Here is an 18,973-nt window from a genome sequence, read left to right on the forward strand (position 1 = left end):
ACAATTTCTTTCTCCATTGATGGGCGTTTAGGTTGATTCCATGTCTTTGCTATTGTGAATGGTGTTGCAATGAACGTACATGTGCATATGTCTTTATAATAGAATGATTTATATTCCTTTGAGTATATACCTTGTAATGGGATTACTGGGTCAAATGGTATTTCTCTCTTTGGTCTTTGGGGAATTGCCACACTGCCTTTCACGATGGTTGAGCTAATTTACACTCACACCAACAGTTTATAAGTGTTTCTCTCCAGAGCCTCACTAGCATCTGCTGTTTTTTTTTTTTTTTTTTGACTTTTTAATAATAGCCATTCTGATTGGTGTGAGATGGTATCTCATTGTGGTTTTGACTTGCATTTTTCTAATGATCAGTGACATTCAGCTTTTATTCATATGATTGTTGGCTTCATGTATGACTTCTTTTGAAAACTGTCTGTTCATGTCCTTTGGCCACTTTTTAATAGGGTTGTTCCTAAGCAAAAACAAAAAAGCCGGAGGTATCACTCTACCCGGCTTTGAACTATGCTACCAGGCTGCAGTGACCAAAACAGCATGGTACTGGTACAAAAACAGACACATAGAGCAATGGAACAGAATAGAGAACCCAGAAATAAGACCACACACCTACAATTATCTGATCTTCGACAAACCTGACAAAAACAAGCAATGGGGAAAGGATTCCCTATTGAATAAATGGTGCTGGGATAACTGGCTAGCCATATGCAGAAGATTAAAACTGGACCCCTTCCTTACACCATATACAAAAATTAACTCAAGAGGGATTAAATACTTAAATGGAAAACCCCAAACTATAAAAACCCTGGAAGACAACCTAGGCAGCCTTTCAGGACATAGGCATGGGCAAAGATATCATGATGAAGATGCCAAAAGCAATTGCAACAAAAGCAGAAATTGAGAAATGGGATCTACTTAAACTGAAGAGCTTCTGCACAGCAAAAGAAAGTATCAACAGAGTAAACAGACACCCTAGAGAATGGGAGAAAATTTTTGCAAACTATGTATCCGACCAAGGTCTAATATCCAGAATCTATATGGAACTTAAAGGAGACCACAGCCTTTCTAAGGTGACAGGATATTTTCCTTGTGGCACATACTTGGTGACAGCAGGGCACCTCCCAGTAGCTTGGTCCCACTTTCAGAGCCCTGGAGCATCATGGGGTTCTCATCCCATTGTTCTTGGTCTGGGGTCCTGTTCCGAGGCACACTCCTGCCCACTCTCGCAAAAATCATTTTGTGTGCCCATGGCAGGTCTCAAACGTGTCTCCGTCCTTGTCTCCACCGCTTGCCTTCTTGTTTTATTTAGAAATCAAGAGAGAATCTAGGCTTGGGAAATGGCAGAGATTTCCCCAAGCTTAGTGCAATTCTTTTATTTATTTTTTTTTTAATTTAATACCATTAGGTCATCTCCTTTTAAAAAAATTTCTGGGAAAATCTTTATTTTGTGTATTTCTCAAGCATCTTGACATTCCGTCTCAGAGTAATGGCCCAATCACTTCCTCCCAACTCCCCTTCAAATTCCCTGTCGGCTTTATCTCTTGCAAATGCCTCGGTGCTGCAAAGCAAACTCCCCCTCCCCGGCCCCTCCACCCCCCTCTCTGGGGACAAAGAAAGGGCCCCATACTCTCACTGAGGCCTTTGGGCAAACCAGATACATCATCACAGCCTAAGACAAGGAGGAGGCCCGGGACCCTTCAAAGGTGCCTGCTCCAGAGTCCGCACAAACCTCTGCCTATTAACTCTTTCAAAGAGCGTTTGTCGGCTGTGAAAGCCGTCTGGGTTCATTGATAAAAAAAAAAGATATTGTCTTTAGGGCTGCTGAATATATTAATCAGTTGTCATGGAGGACAGTTAGGATTTGCAAAGGGCGACGGTTACCGTTCACCTACTTGTTGCCTTAAAAGATAAAATCATGTTCAAACGAAGACAGAGCTTTCAGGCACCTCCGCCAGAACACACTTCATTTGAGGAGATGGCAGGGATGCTACTAAAACCCCAAAGAGTTAAGCTGAAATGGTTAATATTCCTGTTTCTGCCCCCCTCCTCCTGTATTCTAATGTATGAACCCACTTATTCAGATGTGAGTGGGACTTGGGGACAGCTTGCCTTCCCTACGCGATTGTGGATGGCCCCTGCTGAAATGTTCCTAAAAATACGATTTTGTAAATGCTTATGCTCCACTAGACATCCAGCGCATCTAAGTACTTGTAGCCCAGCGTCCTGAGTGGGGTTCACTTTGTCTTTTCACACCCAGGGACTCAGCCCGAGGTGAGGAAAAGGAAGGGGGGTTATTAAGAATTCTGACAAGGTAGGCTGAATAAATTGTGTTTTCTTTGTGAGCCTTAATCCGGTGTTGTATTGGCTTCTTGGACATGGCTAATTTGTTTGGAATTTCATTCTGTTCCTGACAGCGTCCTTGACTAGCTGTTTGATCACCCCGAGCAAAGTTACATACCAGCTTTCAACCGTTGGGAGGGCAGCGGCGTCCTTTTTCTCAAGTGCCTTCTCCTGGGTCGGGCTTTATGCCTGCAGCAGGGCGTTTCAGACGGCTGAGGCCATCCCTTGTTAGGGAGAGAAACCGCCCGGGCAGGGGTCTCCCTCAATGAGGAAGCCCTCCACTTCCCCCCACTCGTCCCACTGTTCGTGATTTTAATCTGCTTTTGTGGCGCAGGAAGAAAGAAAATTAATTTTCGCCCGTCTGTGTGTAGAGAGCATTTCAGTGGAAACCGGGTTTGAAATGCATGTTCTGTTGATTTCGGCAGCCTGCGCCGGCTGGGGTTTTGAGATGCAGCATTCTCAGGGGAAGAGGTGATGGGCCACAGGCCTTCATGGGGTGGGAACTCAGGCTCCCCGTGGGCCCTGGACGGGGTCCTCATGTCCTGTGCTCTGTCCTGGCAGAAGTAAGAGTTGATGATGTTCATGCTCTCCCAACTCACCCATCTCTGCCATGGTTGCCTTTTTTTTTTTTTTTTTTTGGCCAAAGCAAGCATATTTTGCTGTTGCAAAAAGAAACAAAGAAAAAAAATGATTTTCAACAGGACCCTGACATGTCTGAGAATGTCTCACTATCAACAAGGCTGTAGGTGGTAGTTTTACAATTTTGGCGGAATCTGGTCTAAGGCAAACACGTGCTTCTTTTAATTTGGCCTCCCAGCTCCGATGCACGTGGCCGTCCTTGCTGAAAGTCTTCTGGGTGCCTGGAACCGTGCTAAGTCCTGGGGGATTCGGTGAGAGCTCGAGTTCTAGAAACACATGGAAGAGTTCAGAGGATGTTGGTGCTATGAAAATAACAAACAAAACCAACCAACGCACTGAGGCCCTGGGGGATGTGACTGGTGGTCCCTGGGGGAGGGCGTTCAGTGTTATTCCTGGGTCCTGCATTCGAGTCAGCCAAGTCCAGCTCATCTCTATGACATTTGGGCAAGGATTTCCCCTGCAAAGCACTCTTATCCCCAGCCTTGCTTGCAGAAGCTGCAGAAGCTGGGAACCTTTTTTTTTTTTTTTTTTTTGAGATAAGGTGTTGCCCAGGCTGGAGTACAGTGGCTTGATCATGGCTCACTGCAACCTCTGCGTCCCAGGTTCAAGTGATCCTCCCACCTCAGCCTCCTAGCTAGCTGGGACAACGAGTGTGCGCCACCACATCCAGCTAATTTTTGTATTTTTGTATTTTTTTTTTGTAGAGATGGGGTTTTGTCATGTTGCCCACATTGGCCTCGAACTCCTGAACCTTCTCACATCGGCCTCCCAAAGTGCTAGGATTATTTTCCCGTTTTATTGAGGGGTGGAAACTGAGGCCCAGTGATGCTTCAGTGGAGACCAGCTTGCCTGGGGCTTACAGGAAGCTGTTCACAAGGTTCTTGGGGCTCTGTCCCAGGTTGTCACCTATACTGAGGGCTGGTCCTGGGCGAGGACCAGGCTTTGGGGGCAAGAACTTGCGCCTCCTTGTTACTTCCACTCCAGGCCTTCCCCACGGAGCTCACCTGTGGAGAGGTTTCCTCTGCCAAGCATTTCATCAGGAAACAGTGAGTGAGGGTGCATCATTCACTGCTCTGTCAACGTTGAACATTTGGGTACAGGAAGATGCCTTGGCTCTTTGAGGTCCCGATGGCAACTTGCATCCCCAGATCCATCCTCAGAGGCCTGGGGCTGGGAGCATCCCCAGATCCATCCTCAGAGGCCCAGGGCTGGGAGCATCCCCGGATCCATCCTCAGAGGCTCGGGGCTGGGAGCATCCCCGGATCCATCCTCAGAGGCCTGGGGCTGGGAGCCACCACCACCCAGCTCCATGCGTTCCCATTGGTGGGGTCTGGGTCTGCGCTGATGAGGCGCTTGTCACGCTTATCCTGGATTATATTCACAGGCAGGTAACTCGGGGTGGTGTGACGGGGAGACACAGGAGGGAGGAGCAGGGAGGGCAAGATGAAGGGGAGCAGTCTGGGAAGGGGGTGACTCCAGGCACAGCTGCACGTCCCTGGGATTTTCAGGGGGAGCTCTGGGGGTTCAGAGTGGCCTCTAGTTTGTCCTGGTGCAAAGCAGGGAACCCGGGCTACGCCCTGCCCAGGTCAGCCTTAGGTTAAGGGCTGCCTGGGGGAGGGAACTTCCTGGGCCTTCGGGTCTCTGTGCACTGGGGTGGCTCCTGTGGCCCAGAACGCCCTGGAGAAGGGTCCTACTGGAAGCGAAGGTGCAGGGCAGCAGTGGGTGAGGTGCAGGAGCTGGTGGAGGCTTCCAGCACAGGTCACGGCCCCAACCACATCACTGCTGATGGTGGGGGGACTTGGAGAGTTTCCCCCGAGAATGGGAGGTCTCACAGTCCCCACGCTGCAATGCTGTCGGCGCACTGTGTCTGCGGCACACTCATGGTCACTCACTTTTTCCCTGTGGCCCCGGCCACTTTATCTAGCAAGCAGCCCCCTCTCTGGAGAAGCCGAGCCTGGACACCGCCAGGAGGAGGCCACTCTCTCCCTTTCTCGAAGGGCACGCCGTCCTCGTCCTTGCTGACTCCCAGAGGCCCAGGGACGTCTGAGGGGGAGGGGCCGGGCCTCCTTGACCCCTGCATGTGGATACCATGTGACTGGGGCGTGGTTGACTCTCTGTGTCCGATTGGGTGCTTGGCAAACACAGAGAGTTTTGTCCAAGGCCACCTTGGTCCCCACCTGTCCAGGTTGGGAGGTGCCCTGCTTGGTGTGGCCTGAGCTGAGCACCTCTGGCGGGAGCAGACAGCCCCGGCTCCCCCAAGACATGTCACCTGGAGAGGTGGCCCTCTCAGGTAAGGGACATGCCCGCTGGCAGCAGCCTCTGCCCCCTCCCTGCATGCACAGCTGCTTCCGTCTAGGGACCCTCACCCCATATGCAGATGGGCTTCCCCAGGAAGTCAGCAGGACTTTTCCTGGCCTTGTGGAAGGCCCCATCAAGCAAATGCTCTATTGATGACTCACTCTATGACGGGGTCCAGATAGCTAACTCCCCACCTATGTTTGAAGTGATCTTCAAACCTCTGTGCGTGGAAAATAAGCCCAGAGCTAAACGTTCCCTAAGTGAGTGGCCTTTGACAGCGGCGCTGGGCAGCCCAGTGGGTGCAGGGCACACCACGGATGGAGGAAGGGCCAGGCACGCTTCCCAGACAGCCTCTGCCAGTCCAGGCAGGGGCTCCAGGGTGGCTGCAGGAAGGCAGGTTAGGAGGTGCCTGGCCCAAGGTGAGTTAGCATCGCGCTCCACTTCCCGTTTGAACGTGTGGTCCTGTTTGAACCTTCTGGAAAGGCCTGGCACGGAGGACACTCATTTTGTGGACTGGGAAGAAACTGAAGAGCTGGCTTCCGGCGACCAGCGATGGGCCCCAGAGCCCTACGGCCAGGAAGGCCCCCATTGCTGTTCTCTGTAGCTGAGGCTGGACATTTCCTGGTGAGAACTGGCCGGACTCCCAGGACCCAGCCTCCAGAGACCTCTGTTCCTCACGCTCAGCCCCCTAGCTCCAACTGGGGCCCCTTTGCCTTACAGGATGTAGGCTTGGAGTTAGAGGGGGCAGTGCTGGCGGTTTATCTCTCACCCACAGAAACTCGGCTGTGAGAGGCCAGAGCTGGACTTGAGGGGCAGAGCCTGTAGAGGTCAATGTGTCCTTATTGTGTGTGCACACGTGTGAGTCTGTGCACACACATGTGTATACATGTTATGCGTGTGTGTGTGTGCGTGTGCGTGTGGCAGTCAGAGAAGGCTGGGCAGACACTGTTATTTCAGAAAAGACGTGGAGGCCTTTCTGAAGGCATCCACTGAGAGGCAGGGGCCAGGATCTCTGTGCCCAGGTGCTGGGCTTGGCCCCTGAGAAGCGCTCTCTCCCCTAATCCTTCAAAGCAGGAGATATTTGCTTCACTTTCTAATGCAGGATCTGCAGCTCTGAGAGGTTGCACAACTTGCCCGAGGTCACTCAGCTAGTAGAAGGCAGGACTGGCCTCAGGCCCAGGGTGACTGTGAGGATGTCAGGGGACCCTGCAGGCCTGTGTGCTCCAGCTTAGGCCTACGGGTCCCATCTAAGGCTTCTTGATGGGGGGTGGGGGGGTGAGCTGGAGGGAGGTGCTGCTGGGGGTCCACCGGTCCCCTTCCTGGGAGATGAAGCCTGTTTCTCACGCTGACCCCCTTGCCATCAGAGGCCTGGAGCGTGGTACCTGTGCTGCTGAGCTGTGTTTGGGGCCGCCTGTGGGCTGCGGCCGCCTGTCCTCATCTTCTCCCCCTTTCTCCTTGGCTTTTCATCCACAGGCTCCGTCCTCCTTCCCCGCGGTGGCCCCAGCCTCCCCGCCAAGCTTCCCGGCCCCCGCCCCATCCCGGGCCTGCTGCCGCGGAGACCGTGGGCCGTCGCTGGACGGCGCGGCCTCCAGAAGTGATAGCTAATTGGGGAGAGAAAGGGCCCAATTGTCTGGCGGGGCCGGAAGAGCCGCGTGGGCTGCTGAAAGCGCCGGGAGGAGGTGGCCGCTTCGCCCAGCAGCTGCCGCCGGGGATGTTTGCAGATTACGTCAGCCCTGGCGAGCAGGGGGCGCGGGGACAGCGAGGGGGGCGGGCTCCCGGCGGCCTCCCGCCCCCCAGGCCCCTGGACAATGCTGTCATTGTCAGCACAGAGAGTGGTTAATTCTGGATGAATGGTACACGGGCCTCTTGACCAAGGAGGCTGCTTGTCGTCCCCAGTCTGTCCTCTCACATGCCAGGGAGGCCCTGGGCTGGAGTCTGGCAGGCAGATCTGGCCTGCTTGGTGGCACCGGAGAGAACAGGGCGGTCCCTTGGGGGCGCCGGCTGCAGAGGCCCCAGGCTGGACGGAGCTTCCTGACCTGGGTCTGCACGGCGGCCACTTGGCAATGCCAGGCTAGGGTGGCAGGGCTCCACTGCATCTCGGTTCCAGGGCACAGGCTGCTGCTGCCCTTTGGGGCTGACCTCAGGCATGACCTCCTGGCCAGGTGGCAGCTTTGGCCCTGACCCGCTCCTGGCCCTGCTGGTGGTGATCCTGCTAGCACGCCTCATCCTGTGGTCCTGCCTCGGGACCTACATTGACTACAGACTGGCCCAGCGGCGGCCCCAGAAACCCAAGCAGGACTAGGCCTCTGCAGGCTGCGGCCTCCACGAGCCCTGTCCCGAGACTCAGCCGGCCCTTCCAGTGGTGGTGGAAGGGAGGGGAGCAGGGCAGGCGCATGACCCCCATTTCCCAACCCTGGGGCAGGAGCTCAGAGAGGCCTGAGATGGATCGTGCCTGCCCAGACTGACCAGGGCTGTCCCGTACAGGCAGCTGGCCATGTGGGGAGACGGAGGGGCTGGCCTTGCAGGTCCATCACCAGGTTCTGGGGTCCCTGGTTGCAGGGAGTGGTCCTGGGGGTGGGTCTTGCTTTAAGACCTTCTCTGCCTCCAATTCCTTATAAATATGCCTGCAGGAAGAGCTGGGTAAGCCAGAGGACTCAGGTGGAGGGGCCACAAAGACAAATGTGACCCCATCACAAGCTAGCCCTGTTACCAAAGGCCATGTCCTGTCTCAGCTCACCACCCTCATAACTAGTCTCCTCCTGCCTCCCAAGGGACAAGATAAGTGCAGATGGCTGTCTTGATTTCTCCAGAGCAGACCCCTGGGAAGGGTCTCAAGACGCACTTGTGAGGCTGAGTTGACCAGCCAGACGCACTTGGCTCTTGTTGACCCTCTGCACGCTCTCTAACGGGGTCTGAACCTCAGTTAGGGCACAATGATCCCTGCCTCCCTCCCTCAGCAGGACATCATGTAGGCGACAATTTAAGGGACAAGCCAAGGGACCCACCAATGCCCTCTGTTCATCTGTTCCTGCAAATGTGTGGCTGGGATGTGCCCAGGAAGGCTGACAGGGCAGGGAAATTGATCTGAGGCCAAGCATCCAGTGCTCCTGCTCCACCTCCCTAGCACATTAGCGGTGATGCCAGTGACTTAACCTACAGCTTGGGGAAGCTCAGAGGCTCTACATTCAAGCCTCTTGGGGGAAATTCGGCAAACACCCATGTCCAAGCTCCACACTGTATTTCCTGTGATCGTTCCAGCAGACTCTGGATTGCAGCGAGGGCTGTTGACTACATGTGGAACTGTGAGATGGAAGGGATGATGGGCGGCAGCTCCAGGGAGGAGCATCGAACCAGATATCGTCCCTGGGAGGCTGGGCCTGGTGATGTGGCAGCATCTTGCTCCCTGGGAGGTGATGGGCGTGCCAGGGATGCTCGCTCGGGGAATGTGGGCCAAGTCCTCTGAACACGAAGCTTGCCGAGGGGCTGATTCCTGTGAATTCTGAAAGGACTTGGGGCGTCCAGCAAGAGCAGGGGCTTAGATGGTGGTTCCAGGGCTGGTGTTGCTGACTGGGGCGAGTGGACCCCCAGGGTGGGCATGGAGTGGGGCACTGGCCGGGAGCCTCTGCCTTGCTGTATCCTGGCTGAATGACCCCAGGTGAGGACCAGAAACGCTGTTATCACTGTTTCTGCGGCACCCGATAGACTCACCTATGCCAAGGAAACTTTTTTTTTTTTGGTTTCTGCGGGACTTGCTGTGCTCAGATCCTCCGTTTAAGAGAGCTACAGACATGGGGGTGCTGGTGAGCAGGAGCCGAGACTGTCTGGGGTGGGACTGACCAAGAGTTCAAGGTGTCCAGGGGGTGACGTGAAGATGACCTATCGCAGAGGGTCCCTTCTCATTCACGCTCTGAAGTCTGCACAGGGGCAGGGGCTACCATGCTCCATTTCAGTTTGGCCTCTGTTATATCAGCCAGAGGCCAGCAAAACTCTATGGTCACTCCCCCGTGTCACGGACAACTTGCCACCCCCACCGGCAGCCCAGGGCTCTGCCTGAATATTCTCGCCTGATCGTAGGATTGTCAGGAAGTATGTTCTCATTGATCTCTAAGGAAAATATTGTTCGCTTTTTAAAAACATGATCTTGTACAGTTTTATTGATCTCTTTAAAGAAGAAAAATCACATCGTTGTCATGAGCACGTACCGACGGAGCTAGGAGGGCTGTTCCGGGTTGCCCAGGGCTGTCTTGGTTTTAAAATGGAAAGTTCCACGTCCTGGAAAACCCCTCAGTCCTGGGCAAACCAGGTCACGCTGGATGGAAGGAGTTAGATGTTCATATGATGTGCCGATGTCTTGTCAGTTGTAGAGTTTTGTGTAAACCTGTGTGTGGCCTGCGTGTCCACATGGGTGTGTAGGATGGCGCCTACACACATACCTGAGGTTACCTCTTGGTCCAGTGAACCAGAATCCTGGGACTTCTTCTTCTTTTTTTTTTTGAGATGGAGTCTCACTCTATCGCGCAGGCTGGAGTGCAGTGGCGCGATCTCGACTCTGCAAATTCCGCCTCTCGGGTTCACACCATTCTCCTGCCTCTGCCTCCCAAGTAGCAGGGACTACAGGCACCTGACACCGCGCCCAGCTAATTTTTTGTATTTTTAGTAGAGATGGGGTTTCACCGTGTTAGCTAGGATGGTCTCGATCTCCTGACCTTGCGATCCGCCCCCCTCGGCTTCCAAAGTGCTGGGATTACAGGCGTGAGCCACTGTGCCTGGCCTTTTTTTTTTTTTTTTTTTGAGATGGAATCTCACTCTGTCACCCAGGCTGGAGGGCAGTGGCGCAATCTTGGCTCACTGCAACCTCTGCCTCTGGGGCTCAAGTGAGTCTCCTGCCTCAGCCTCCCGAGTAGCTGGGATTACAGGCGTGTACCACCACGCCCTGCTGATTTTTGTATTTTTTAGTAGAGATGGGGTTTCACTGTATCGACCAGGCTGGTCTCGAACCCCTGACCTCAAGTAATCTGCCTGCCTTGGCCTCCCAAAATGCTGGGGTTACAGGCATGAGCTACTGTGCCCGGCCTCAGAATCCTGGGACTTCTGCTGGAGCCAGGGGTCAGAACAGACTGCTCTACTGGGGCTGCCTGGCAGGGAGGACAGAAGCTCGAGGCAGCCCCATGAGAACACAGCCACCTGGAAAGATGGTGGAAGGGAAGATTCTGCCAACCTCCTCCGACTCCCTGTCTCAGTTATGCTGGTCCATAATTTCTTTTCTTTTTCTTAAGCCTGTTTCATTGGTTTCTGTTCCTGGAAAATGGACACAATTCTGATGAATTCATGTATTCTGCATCCACGTGTCAGCATCTCCAGCCTTGCGATGCAGTGCCTGGCTCAGAACAGGCAATCAGGCCATGGCATCTGAAAGAACGAGAGGGTGTGCCCTGGCCATATCTCAGGCAGCAGATGCATTCAGCTGCAGGTAACAGACACGTAGACGAACAGTGGCTTAAGAAAGAGAGGCTTTAAAAGTATTTTGTTTTCCTTTCTTCATGTAGCAAGAAGTCTGGCATTTGGCATGCCCAGGCTGTGGCGTGACAGCTTCATGAAGTTATCAGGGTCTCAGACCCTGCCATATTTCTGCTCTGCCACCCTTAGCACATCTATTTGATCTTCATGGCTACAAGAAACCTGCTGCTACTGCAGGCATCTTACATGAGTTCCAGGCAGGAAGAGAAAGGAAAGGGTGACAGAGACAGAAAGCAACGTCCCCAGACACCCTTAGTTTTCCATCTCATAAGCCAGAATGATGTCACGTGGCATCCCTGGATGCACAGGAGGCTGAGAGATAGTGGTGTTTGTTAGCTGGTCTCATTGCCGTCCCGAATGCCAAGTTTGTTATAAAGAATCAGAGGCAAAATGGCGATCAGGCAGGCAACTGGGTGGTCTCTGCCACGGGCCCCTTGGCCATTCTTTGTAATGATGGTCTTTGTCTTGGACCCTATTTTGGATATTTGGGCATCTTTTGTGGTACCCTTGTGTGCTGCTTTTGCTGTTGTCTGCCCTTCAGGAATAGCAGCTGAGTCAAGCTGTCCTTGGCTGCTCCAGTCTGGAGTCAGAGGTTGGAGATTTCCATGGCTCCCCATGGCTCCTTGGGGCCTCCTAAGAAAATGTTTTAATAAGGAAATCTAAGGCTGAGACAGACACGCTCCTTCTTAGAGACACATGGGAACATGCCTCTGCTCACAGCTGGTAGCCACAGATGCAAACTGTAGCCCATGGAATGGAGACAGTGAAGAGTTGATGGATAAATGAATAATGATAATGGACAGCAGATACATAAAAGGCATAAAAGGATAGTGGTAGGGCTGGAACGTCTCCCCCACAATTCATATGTTGAACCCATAATGCCTAATACTTCAGAATGAGACTATATTTGAAAATATGGTCTTTACAGAGGTAATTAAGTTAAAATAAGGTCATTAGAGTGAGCCCTAATCCAAAGGATGGGTGTCCTAATCAGAGGAGGAGATTAGGACCCAGACACACACACACACACACACACACACACACACACAGAGAGCCAGGTGAGGACACAGGGAGAAGATGGCCATGCACAAGCCAAGGCGAGAGGACTCACGAAGAACCAGCCGACTCCACCCTCCAAAACTGTGAGAACATAGATGTCTGCTGTTTGAGCAACCCCATCTGCAAGCAGTCAGCAAGCATTCATTGCATACTTGCAGTATTCAAGGCACCACAGACACAATGTTGAATAAGGCAAAGCACCTGCCCTCAGGTAGCTTGCAGTCAGGGAGGTAAGGGTAGTGGGCAGAGAGACCTGGAAACAGATATTAGACCTGCACTAAGCATGTGTGGTTATTGAATAGTAAAAATGTGGCCACCACAAATTGTGATATGATTTAAGTAAAATATGTACTGGCTATTGAAGACTTGGCACATTAGTAATGGTAAAATCTCATTAGTAATGGTTTTATATTGATTATGCATTGAAATGATACTATTTTGGACAGATTGTGTTAAATAAAATATTAAATTTGATTTTACCTGTTTCTTTTATTTTCATTACTTATCGGCCATGATATTTTATTTAACTTTTAACTTTTATTTTAGGTTCAGTGGTACATGTGCATGTTTGTTATACAGGTAAACTCGTGGGGGTTTGGTGTACAGATTCTTTGTCACCTGAGTACTAAACTTAGTACCCAAGAGTTATTTTATCTGATCATCTCCCTCCTCCCACCTTCCACCCTCAAGTAGGCCCCAATGTTTGTTGTTCCCCTTTATGTGACCATGTGTTCTCACAAGTGAGAACATGTGTATTTGGTTGTCTGTTCCTGTGTTAGTTTGCTATGGACAATGGCCTCCAGCTCCACCCATGTTCCCGCAAAGGACATGATCTCATTGTTTTTTATGGCTGAATAGTATCCTATGGTGTATATGTACCACTTTTTCCTTATCCAGTCTACCATTGATGGGCATTTAGGTTGATTCACCTATTCCTTTTAATAGGTCTTAATATGGCTACTAGGAAATTTAAAATCACATAGATAGCTTATATTATTTTGTTATGGACAGTGCTGTGCTGGACCTTCATAATGTAGTAAAAGGGTGGTGGGTGAATGCATGGTGTGTTAGAGGAACACAGGAGGGAGCTTCTTGGAGGAGGTTCTTAGTCCATTTATGCCTGAGGTTGCCATTTTTTGAATTTTTGCAATCAGACCTTGGTGATGACCTTGAGCAGTAGGATATATAAATAACTCCCACGTGCTTAGCATTCCAATAATGGAACACTGGGCATAAATGGGTTGAGTGATAATGTTTGGACTGCAAATCAGAACCTATGAGATGCAGCTAAAGCAATTCTTGAAGGGAAAGTTATAGCCTTAAATATTCATATTAACAAATAGGAAGAATGAAAACATGGATTAGGCATATGGCTCAATATATTGAACATAATAGAACAAAACTAAGAAAAACGGAAGAAATAAAGATAAGAGAGGAAATATATGCATTAAGAAGTGATAGAATTAACAAATGTACCCAAGTGCCAGATTTTTGAGGGGCATGAAAAAGGATGCTGCTAGTCAATCCTATCAAGAAAAAAGAACACATAAATGAAGTAAAAGTCTATGGGGAAAACAACCACAGAGATATAAAATGGCAAATAACCACAGGAAACTGGCACTGGGATACGTAAATGATTTTGAGACTTTGAAAACATAGAAAATATAATTTATTTAAAAAAAGACTCCAAAAGAGATGTAAAGTCTAAACAACTTGATTACCATAGAAGAAATAGAAAGTTGTCAAAGTCAACTGTCCTTAAAAAAAAAAAAAAAAAAAAAGGTATCAGGCCTAGAATGTTTTATAGGAGGATCCAACCACACCAAAAACGAACAGGTAATTAAACACTATTTAAACTGTTCTAAAGGATAAAAGAAGGAACATTTTTAACTTCTTTTTATGTAACAAGCATATCATTGAGGCCAAGATCTATCATAGATGGCGTGGAAAGAGAAAACACACGCCAGTGTTGCTTGGGAACATTGATGTAAAAATATTAAGTCCCTGAATTAAGCAGCACATTAGGGGAGTAAATCATTGCAACAACTGAGTGGAATGGATTCCAGAAATGCAAGGATGGTTGGATATTAGAAAAACAATTAGAAAAGTGGAAGAAATCAGAGGTGCAAACACTGGGAAGGAAATAATTATTTACAGAGAGATGGATGATTTTCTTGGAAAATGGAAGAGAGTCAACCGAAAGCAATTGCAAATGCTAATACCAGAATTCAGTCAAGTGAGTGGGTCTAGATCAATACAGAGAAACCATACACACAGCAATCCACTAGGAGATGAGAAGCATGAAAGACCCCATTTATAAGAGCAACATAAAGAGCAGAAACATGGTTGGCCACTGTGGGTGATCAAGTTAGGGCTCACAGTGATTTCCTTTAGTCTGTTTTCATGTGCAATTGCCATGGGTGCTGTAGACAAGATTTATTATGGACACAAGACCCTGACAGTGTCGAGGCTGGTGGAGAAGCCCACACAAAGCTGGTGTCCGGCCTGGGGGCCCAGGTGACTTGCAGGGGAAGCTGGTGGCTTTGCCATGTTGCTGAGACTAGGAGGCCTAGATAAGCTAGGGGAACAGCCTTGCTGGAGGGGCTGTGGCCGGGGACCACTGTGGGCTGGGGACTCTACTTGGACTTTCAGAGCACAGACGCTGACTCTCCTTCCCCACGGCTGCCAAGTCCTGTGCTCCTGGACCTGTCACTACCATGGAGCCAAGAAGACACAGAAAAAAGCCACTGCATTTTTTGCGGGTGGCGATGGTGGGTGCCTCCATGTAGGGTGAGTAATTGGGGTGCAGGGGTTCCTTGGGTCATGGGACTTTCAACACTAAAATGGGGAGGGTCTTGGCCACATTGGGATGGCTGGTCATCCTGTTTATAGGACAGGATGTAGTAAAGTGTAGTAAAGAATTAATCTGACCCAAAGAAAAGTCTAGTCTTTGTCTTTGGTTCCTGGGAGGGGATCTCCAGGCCCTTGGGATGTCCTGCTTGAGAAGAGCATCTTTGTTTGCTTGTCGTGAGGGGAAATTTGGGTCACGTGGTCTCCTTTTGACCTCTGGAGGGGCAGAAAACTAAAGGTCAGTCACTTGGGCATCAGTCCATCATGCCCTCGTGATCGTGATCAAGCCCCAGTAAAAACTCTGGACACCAAGGCTCTGGGGATGTCTGCTTGGCAATACTCCATGCATCTCATCTCACACCATGGCTGGGAGGAATTCATGTGGTCCATAACTCCATTGGGAGAAGGAGATTGGAACTTCCTTTCACTCTGCCCCATGCATGTCTTCCCTTGGCTGATTTTAATCCTTTCACTGAAATAAACCATAACTGTAACCATTACAACTTTCAGTGAGTTGTTGAAATGGAGGATGATGAACTTGAGGACCCCTGAACTTCCAATTGCTGTCAGAAGTGAGAGTGGTCCTGGGGACTGTTTCCTAATTTCTGCATCTTCGTTCTCTGTTTCTCCTTCTCTTTCTCCTCTTCTTCCTTGAAAACTGCAGAAGGATATACCATGAGCAAGGATTCTGCCTCCCCACATCTCGTCTCCCTCCATCAGTGCAGCCCTAGCTACCTGTTTCTTTTTTTTTTTTTTTTTTTTTTTTGAGATGGAGTCTCGCTCTGTCGCCCAGGCTGGAGTGCAGTGGCGCGATCTCGGCTCACTGCAAGCTCCACCTCCTGGGTTCACGCCATTCTCCTGCCTCAGCCTCTCCAGTAGCTGGGACTACAGGTACCCGCCACCACGCCCGGCTAATTTTTTTGTATTTTTAGTAGAGACGGGGTTTCACCGTGGTCTCGATCTCCTGACCTCGTGATCCGCCTGCCTTGGCCTCCCAAGGTGCTGGGATTACAAGCGTGAGCCACCGCGCCCAGCTGCTACCTGCTTCTTGTGTCTCATCCAGAGATATCCTGTGTGCTTCCAGGCAAATGCAAATGTCTTCTCCCACCAACCCCATTTTCTCCCATAATTAATAGCATGTTGTGCATACCCTATCCTTATTGCCCCATGTGAATTTTTTGTGGATTTTCTAGTTTTCCTATAATGAGCATGCATTTTTTAAAAATGAAGAAACAAGTGGGTTACACAGATTGGAAAGTGTAGTGAGCAAGGCTCTAGGAACTGAGTAGTTAAGGGTAGTAGTAGTAAGCTTAGGGGGCTGTTGTTCCCTTACTTTTTGAGACAGGGTCTTGCTCTGTTTCCCAGGCTGAGTGCAGTGGTGCAATCATGGCTTACTGCAACCTCTGCCTCCCAGGCTCAAATGATCCTCCTGTCTCAGCCTCCCAAGTAGCTGAGACCATACATGTGCACCACTGTGCCTGGCCAATTATTATTTTTTTTTGTAGAGATAGGGTCTTGCAGTGTTGCCCAGGCTAGTCTTGAACTTCTGGGCTAAACAATACACCTGCCTTGGCCTCCCAAAGTGCTGGGATCACAGGAGTGAGCTATCACACCAAGGGGTGAGGTGGACTGAGGCCAGGCAAAGGTGAGCTGTGGGCCCATGGTCCTGGGCACGGATCTCATCACAAGGAATTCCTCCTCCCCATTCCCCCACCAAAGGGGCCACAGCCGTGGGAAAGGGCTGGCTCTTCTGGGCCCCCAGACTGCTCCCAGCTTTTCCTCTATGGAGGCAGATGTGTGAGAAAGGATGCAGCCAGGCAGGTGCAACACACCTGGGCAGCCCGTGGCTGTGGCTGTGGCCATGACCGTGGCTGGTCTGCATGTGGAGGAAAAGATGGTGAGGTGAGACCCTGAGAAACAACTCCCTGGTCTCATCCGCCTCTCCCCTCCTAGGCGGGACAAGACGGATGCACCCTCTGCCGCAGCCACCTCTTCTGCAGGTGCCCGGCTTCTCCAGACTTGCTATTTTGGAGGGGCAGGTCGGTGGAAGCGACTGATTGCCTTGCGTCTCAGCCACTCGTGGGCCCCAGGGTGTGGGCAGGGGCAGCTGCAGCCCTCTCGAGCCTCTCACTCCCTGCTTGGCCTCTGTAAGCCTGCCCGGGAGCAGCTCACAGAGCCCCCGTGCTGGAGATGAGTCACTTGTTCTAAAAATAAAAGAAGTGAAGTCATGAAATAGTGTATTTCCTTTTTAAGCCCGATGTGCCTGCAGAGGGATCCCCAGCAGTGTGCTGGTGGCAGGGAGGGCCAGGAACCCTGACAAGGTCTGGAGCCTCAGAGCGCACCTGCCCCCACTTACAAGCCCTGGCCTTGGGGATTGGGTGGAGTGTCCCCTGCCTCCAACGGCTCCCAGCTGAGTGAGTAAAAGATGGCACGTAGGCCAGGAGTGGGGGCTCACACTTGCAATCCCAGCACTTTGGGAGGCTGAGGTGGGAGGATCACTTGAGCCCAGGAGTTTGGGGCCAGCCTGGGCAACATGGTGAAACCCCATCTCTACTAAGAATACAAAAAATTAGCCAGCGTGGTGGCGCGTGCCTGTGGTCCCAGCTACTGGGGAAGCTGAGGTGGGAAGATTGCTTGAGCCTGGGAGGTCAAGGCTGTCGTGAGCTGAGATTGCACCACTGCACTCCACCTTGGGTGACAGAGCGAGAGCCTGTGTCAACAAACAAACAAACAAACAAACAAACCGATGGCATGTAAATAGCACCCACATTGGGCAGACAGTCTTAGGCTGTAAGGGAGGGCAGAGTGCCCTGGAACACACACAAGGGAAGGGGCTCTGCTCTCTCTTGGGGTCTACGGGAGGCTTTCTGGAGCGGGTGTCCTGAGAGGTAGGACTGGGGGGACTCTGCTAGGCTGGTAGGAAGGGAACAGCATTCCAGGCAGAAGGAACGGTGTGAGCAAGGGCCTGGAGGCTACAGAGCTCCCAGCAAGCTCAGGACATGATCCTCTGTAGGTCTCCCCAGACCACCTGGGGAGCTGGTGACACATGCAGATTCCCAGGCCCGAAGACCAGCTGAACTCCAAGGGCAGGGCCCAGGAATATGACTAATAATTCCCCTGCCTGATTACCATACCCTTCAAAATTTGAGACCCTCTGGTTCAGATGCTAGTGCATAGAGGACGGGATGAAGACGTACGATGGCAAGGCAGGTTGGGTCCAAATTGTGAGGGTTTTGAGGGTTGCCTAGGAGTTTGGATTTTGGTGTACAGGCAGAAGGGGGCTATCAAGGGCGTTTAAGTAAGGGAGTGCTGCTCCTGGACCTGCTCCTGAGAATGGCGCCTGGGAGTGATGTAGGTGACTGATTGATGGGGTGGGACGAAGCTGGGCAGACGCTTGGGCATAGGCTTGGGGGGCTGGGACCGTAACAGTTATGTGAGAGGAAGCGGGGGTCTGAGAGAGTTGCAAGGGCAAAATGTAGGCCCCCAACCCCTGGTTCCGGGGACAGCCCAGGGATAGTCACCAGGGATCCAGTGATGTGTGTGTGTGGAGTGTGAGCAAAAGGTGGGAATTACATGCTTGTCACCAGAAGTGGGGTCGGAGGTGGGGAGGGAGAGAGCAGTTCTGGGTCCTGGAGCAGCAGGGCAGAGGGGTTCTGGAGATGCCAAGTGCTCAGGGCACAGAATGGGGCCCAGATGCTTGATGGGGGTGTGGGGAAGTCCTTAGAGAAAACAGAGCCCAACAGTGGGCTTCAGGCACCCACTGAGGGTCTTGGGTGTGGTGCTGGAGGGGCCGGGAGGGAGGGAGAGGGTAGTAAGGGAGAAGGGATTCTGCACAGACTCACCTGTAGGGAGGTTGTTGCAGGTATATGTTCAGAGCCAACGATGGCCTGGGCTTGAATCCCACGCCCTCCATCTCTACCTGGGTGGCCTGGGCACGGGTGCTGAGCCCAGTCTGAAAGTATTAAATGGAAAATTTCAGAAATAAATAATTCCTCAGTTTTAAGTGGCATGCCATTCTGAGTCATGCGATCAAATCCTGTTCCATCTAGCTCAGTCCCCCTTGAAGCGTGAGTGATCCCTTTGTCCAGCGCCTCCACACCTTGATGCTACCAGCGCCCGCGAGTTACTAGGGAGCCCTCTCAGTGTGGGATCCATTGTCTCCATATTGCAGGGCTTGTGTTTAAGATACCCTCCTCCTCTCTTACTTAATAATGGCCCCAAAGCACAAGAGTAGTGATGCTGAGGTCAGGCG

The 18,973-nt window shown here is 51.3% G+C and overlaps 1 protein-coding gene across 1 annotated transcript; it reads left to right on the top strand.

Moving 5' to 3' along the window:
* Nucleotides 1–3,518: 3,518 nt before the first annotated feature.
* On the top strand, nt 3,519–14,598 carry SMIM38 (small integral membrane protein 38). Its single transcript, XM_063644623.1, has 2 exons — nt 3,519–5,287; nt 6,769–14,598. Exon 2 carries the CDS (start codon nt 7,442–7,444, stop codon nt 7,595–7,597), a length of 156 nt encoding a protein of 51 aa, XP_063500693.1. The 5' UTR covers nt 3,519–5,287; nt 6,769–7,441; the 3' UTR covers nt 7,598–14,598.
* Nucleotides 14,599–18,973: the final 4,375 nt, after the last annotated feature.

Source organism: Symphalangus syndactylus, chromosome 1 (genome assembly GCF_028878055.3).
Source record: "Symphalangus syndactylus isolate Jambi chromosome 1, NHGRI_mSymSyn1-v2.1_pri, whole genome shotgun sequence".
In the NCBI taxonomy this organism is placed as follows: domain Eukaryota; kingdom Metazoa; phylum Chordata; class Mammalia; order Primates; family Hylobatidae; genus Symphalangus; species Symphalangus syndactylus.

Excerpts from the sequence above, each read along its gene's own strand:
- SMIM38 (XM_063644623.1), top strand. The coding sequence starts at position 7,442 with ATGACCTCCTGGCCAGGTGGCAGCTTTGGCCCTGACCCGCTCCTGGCC.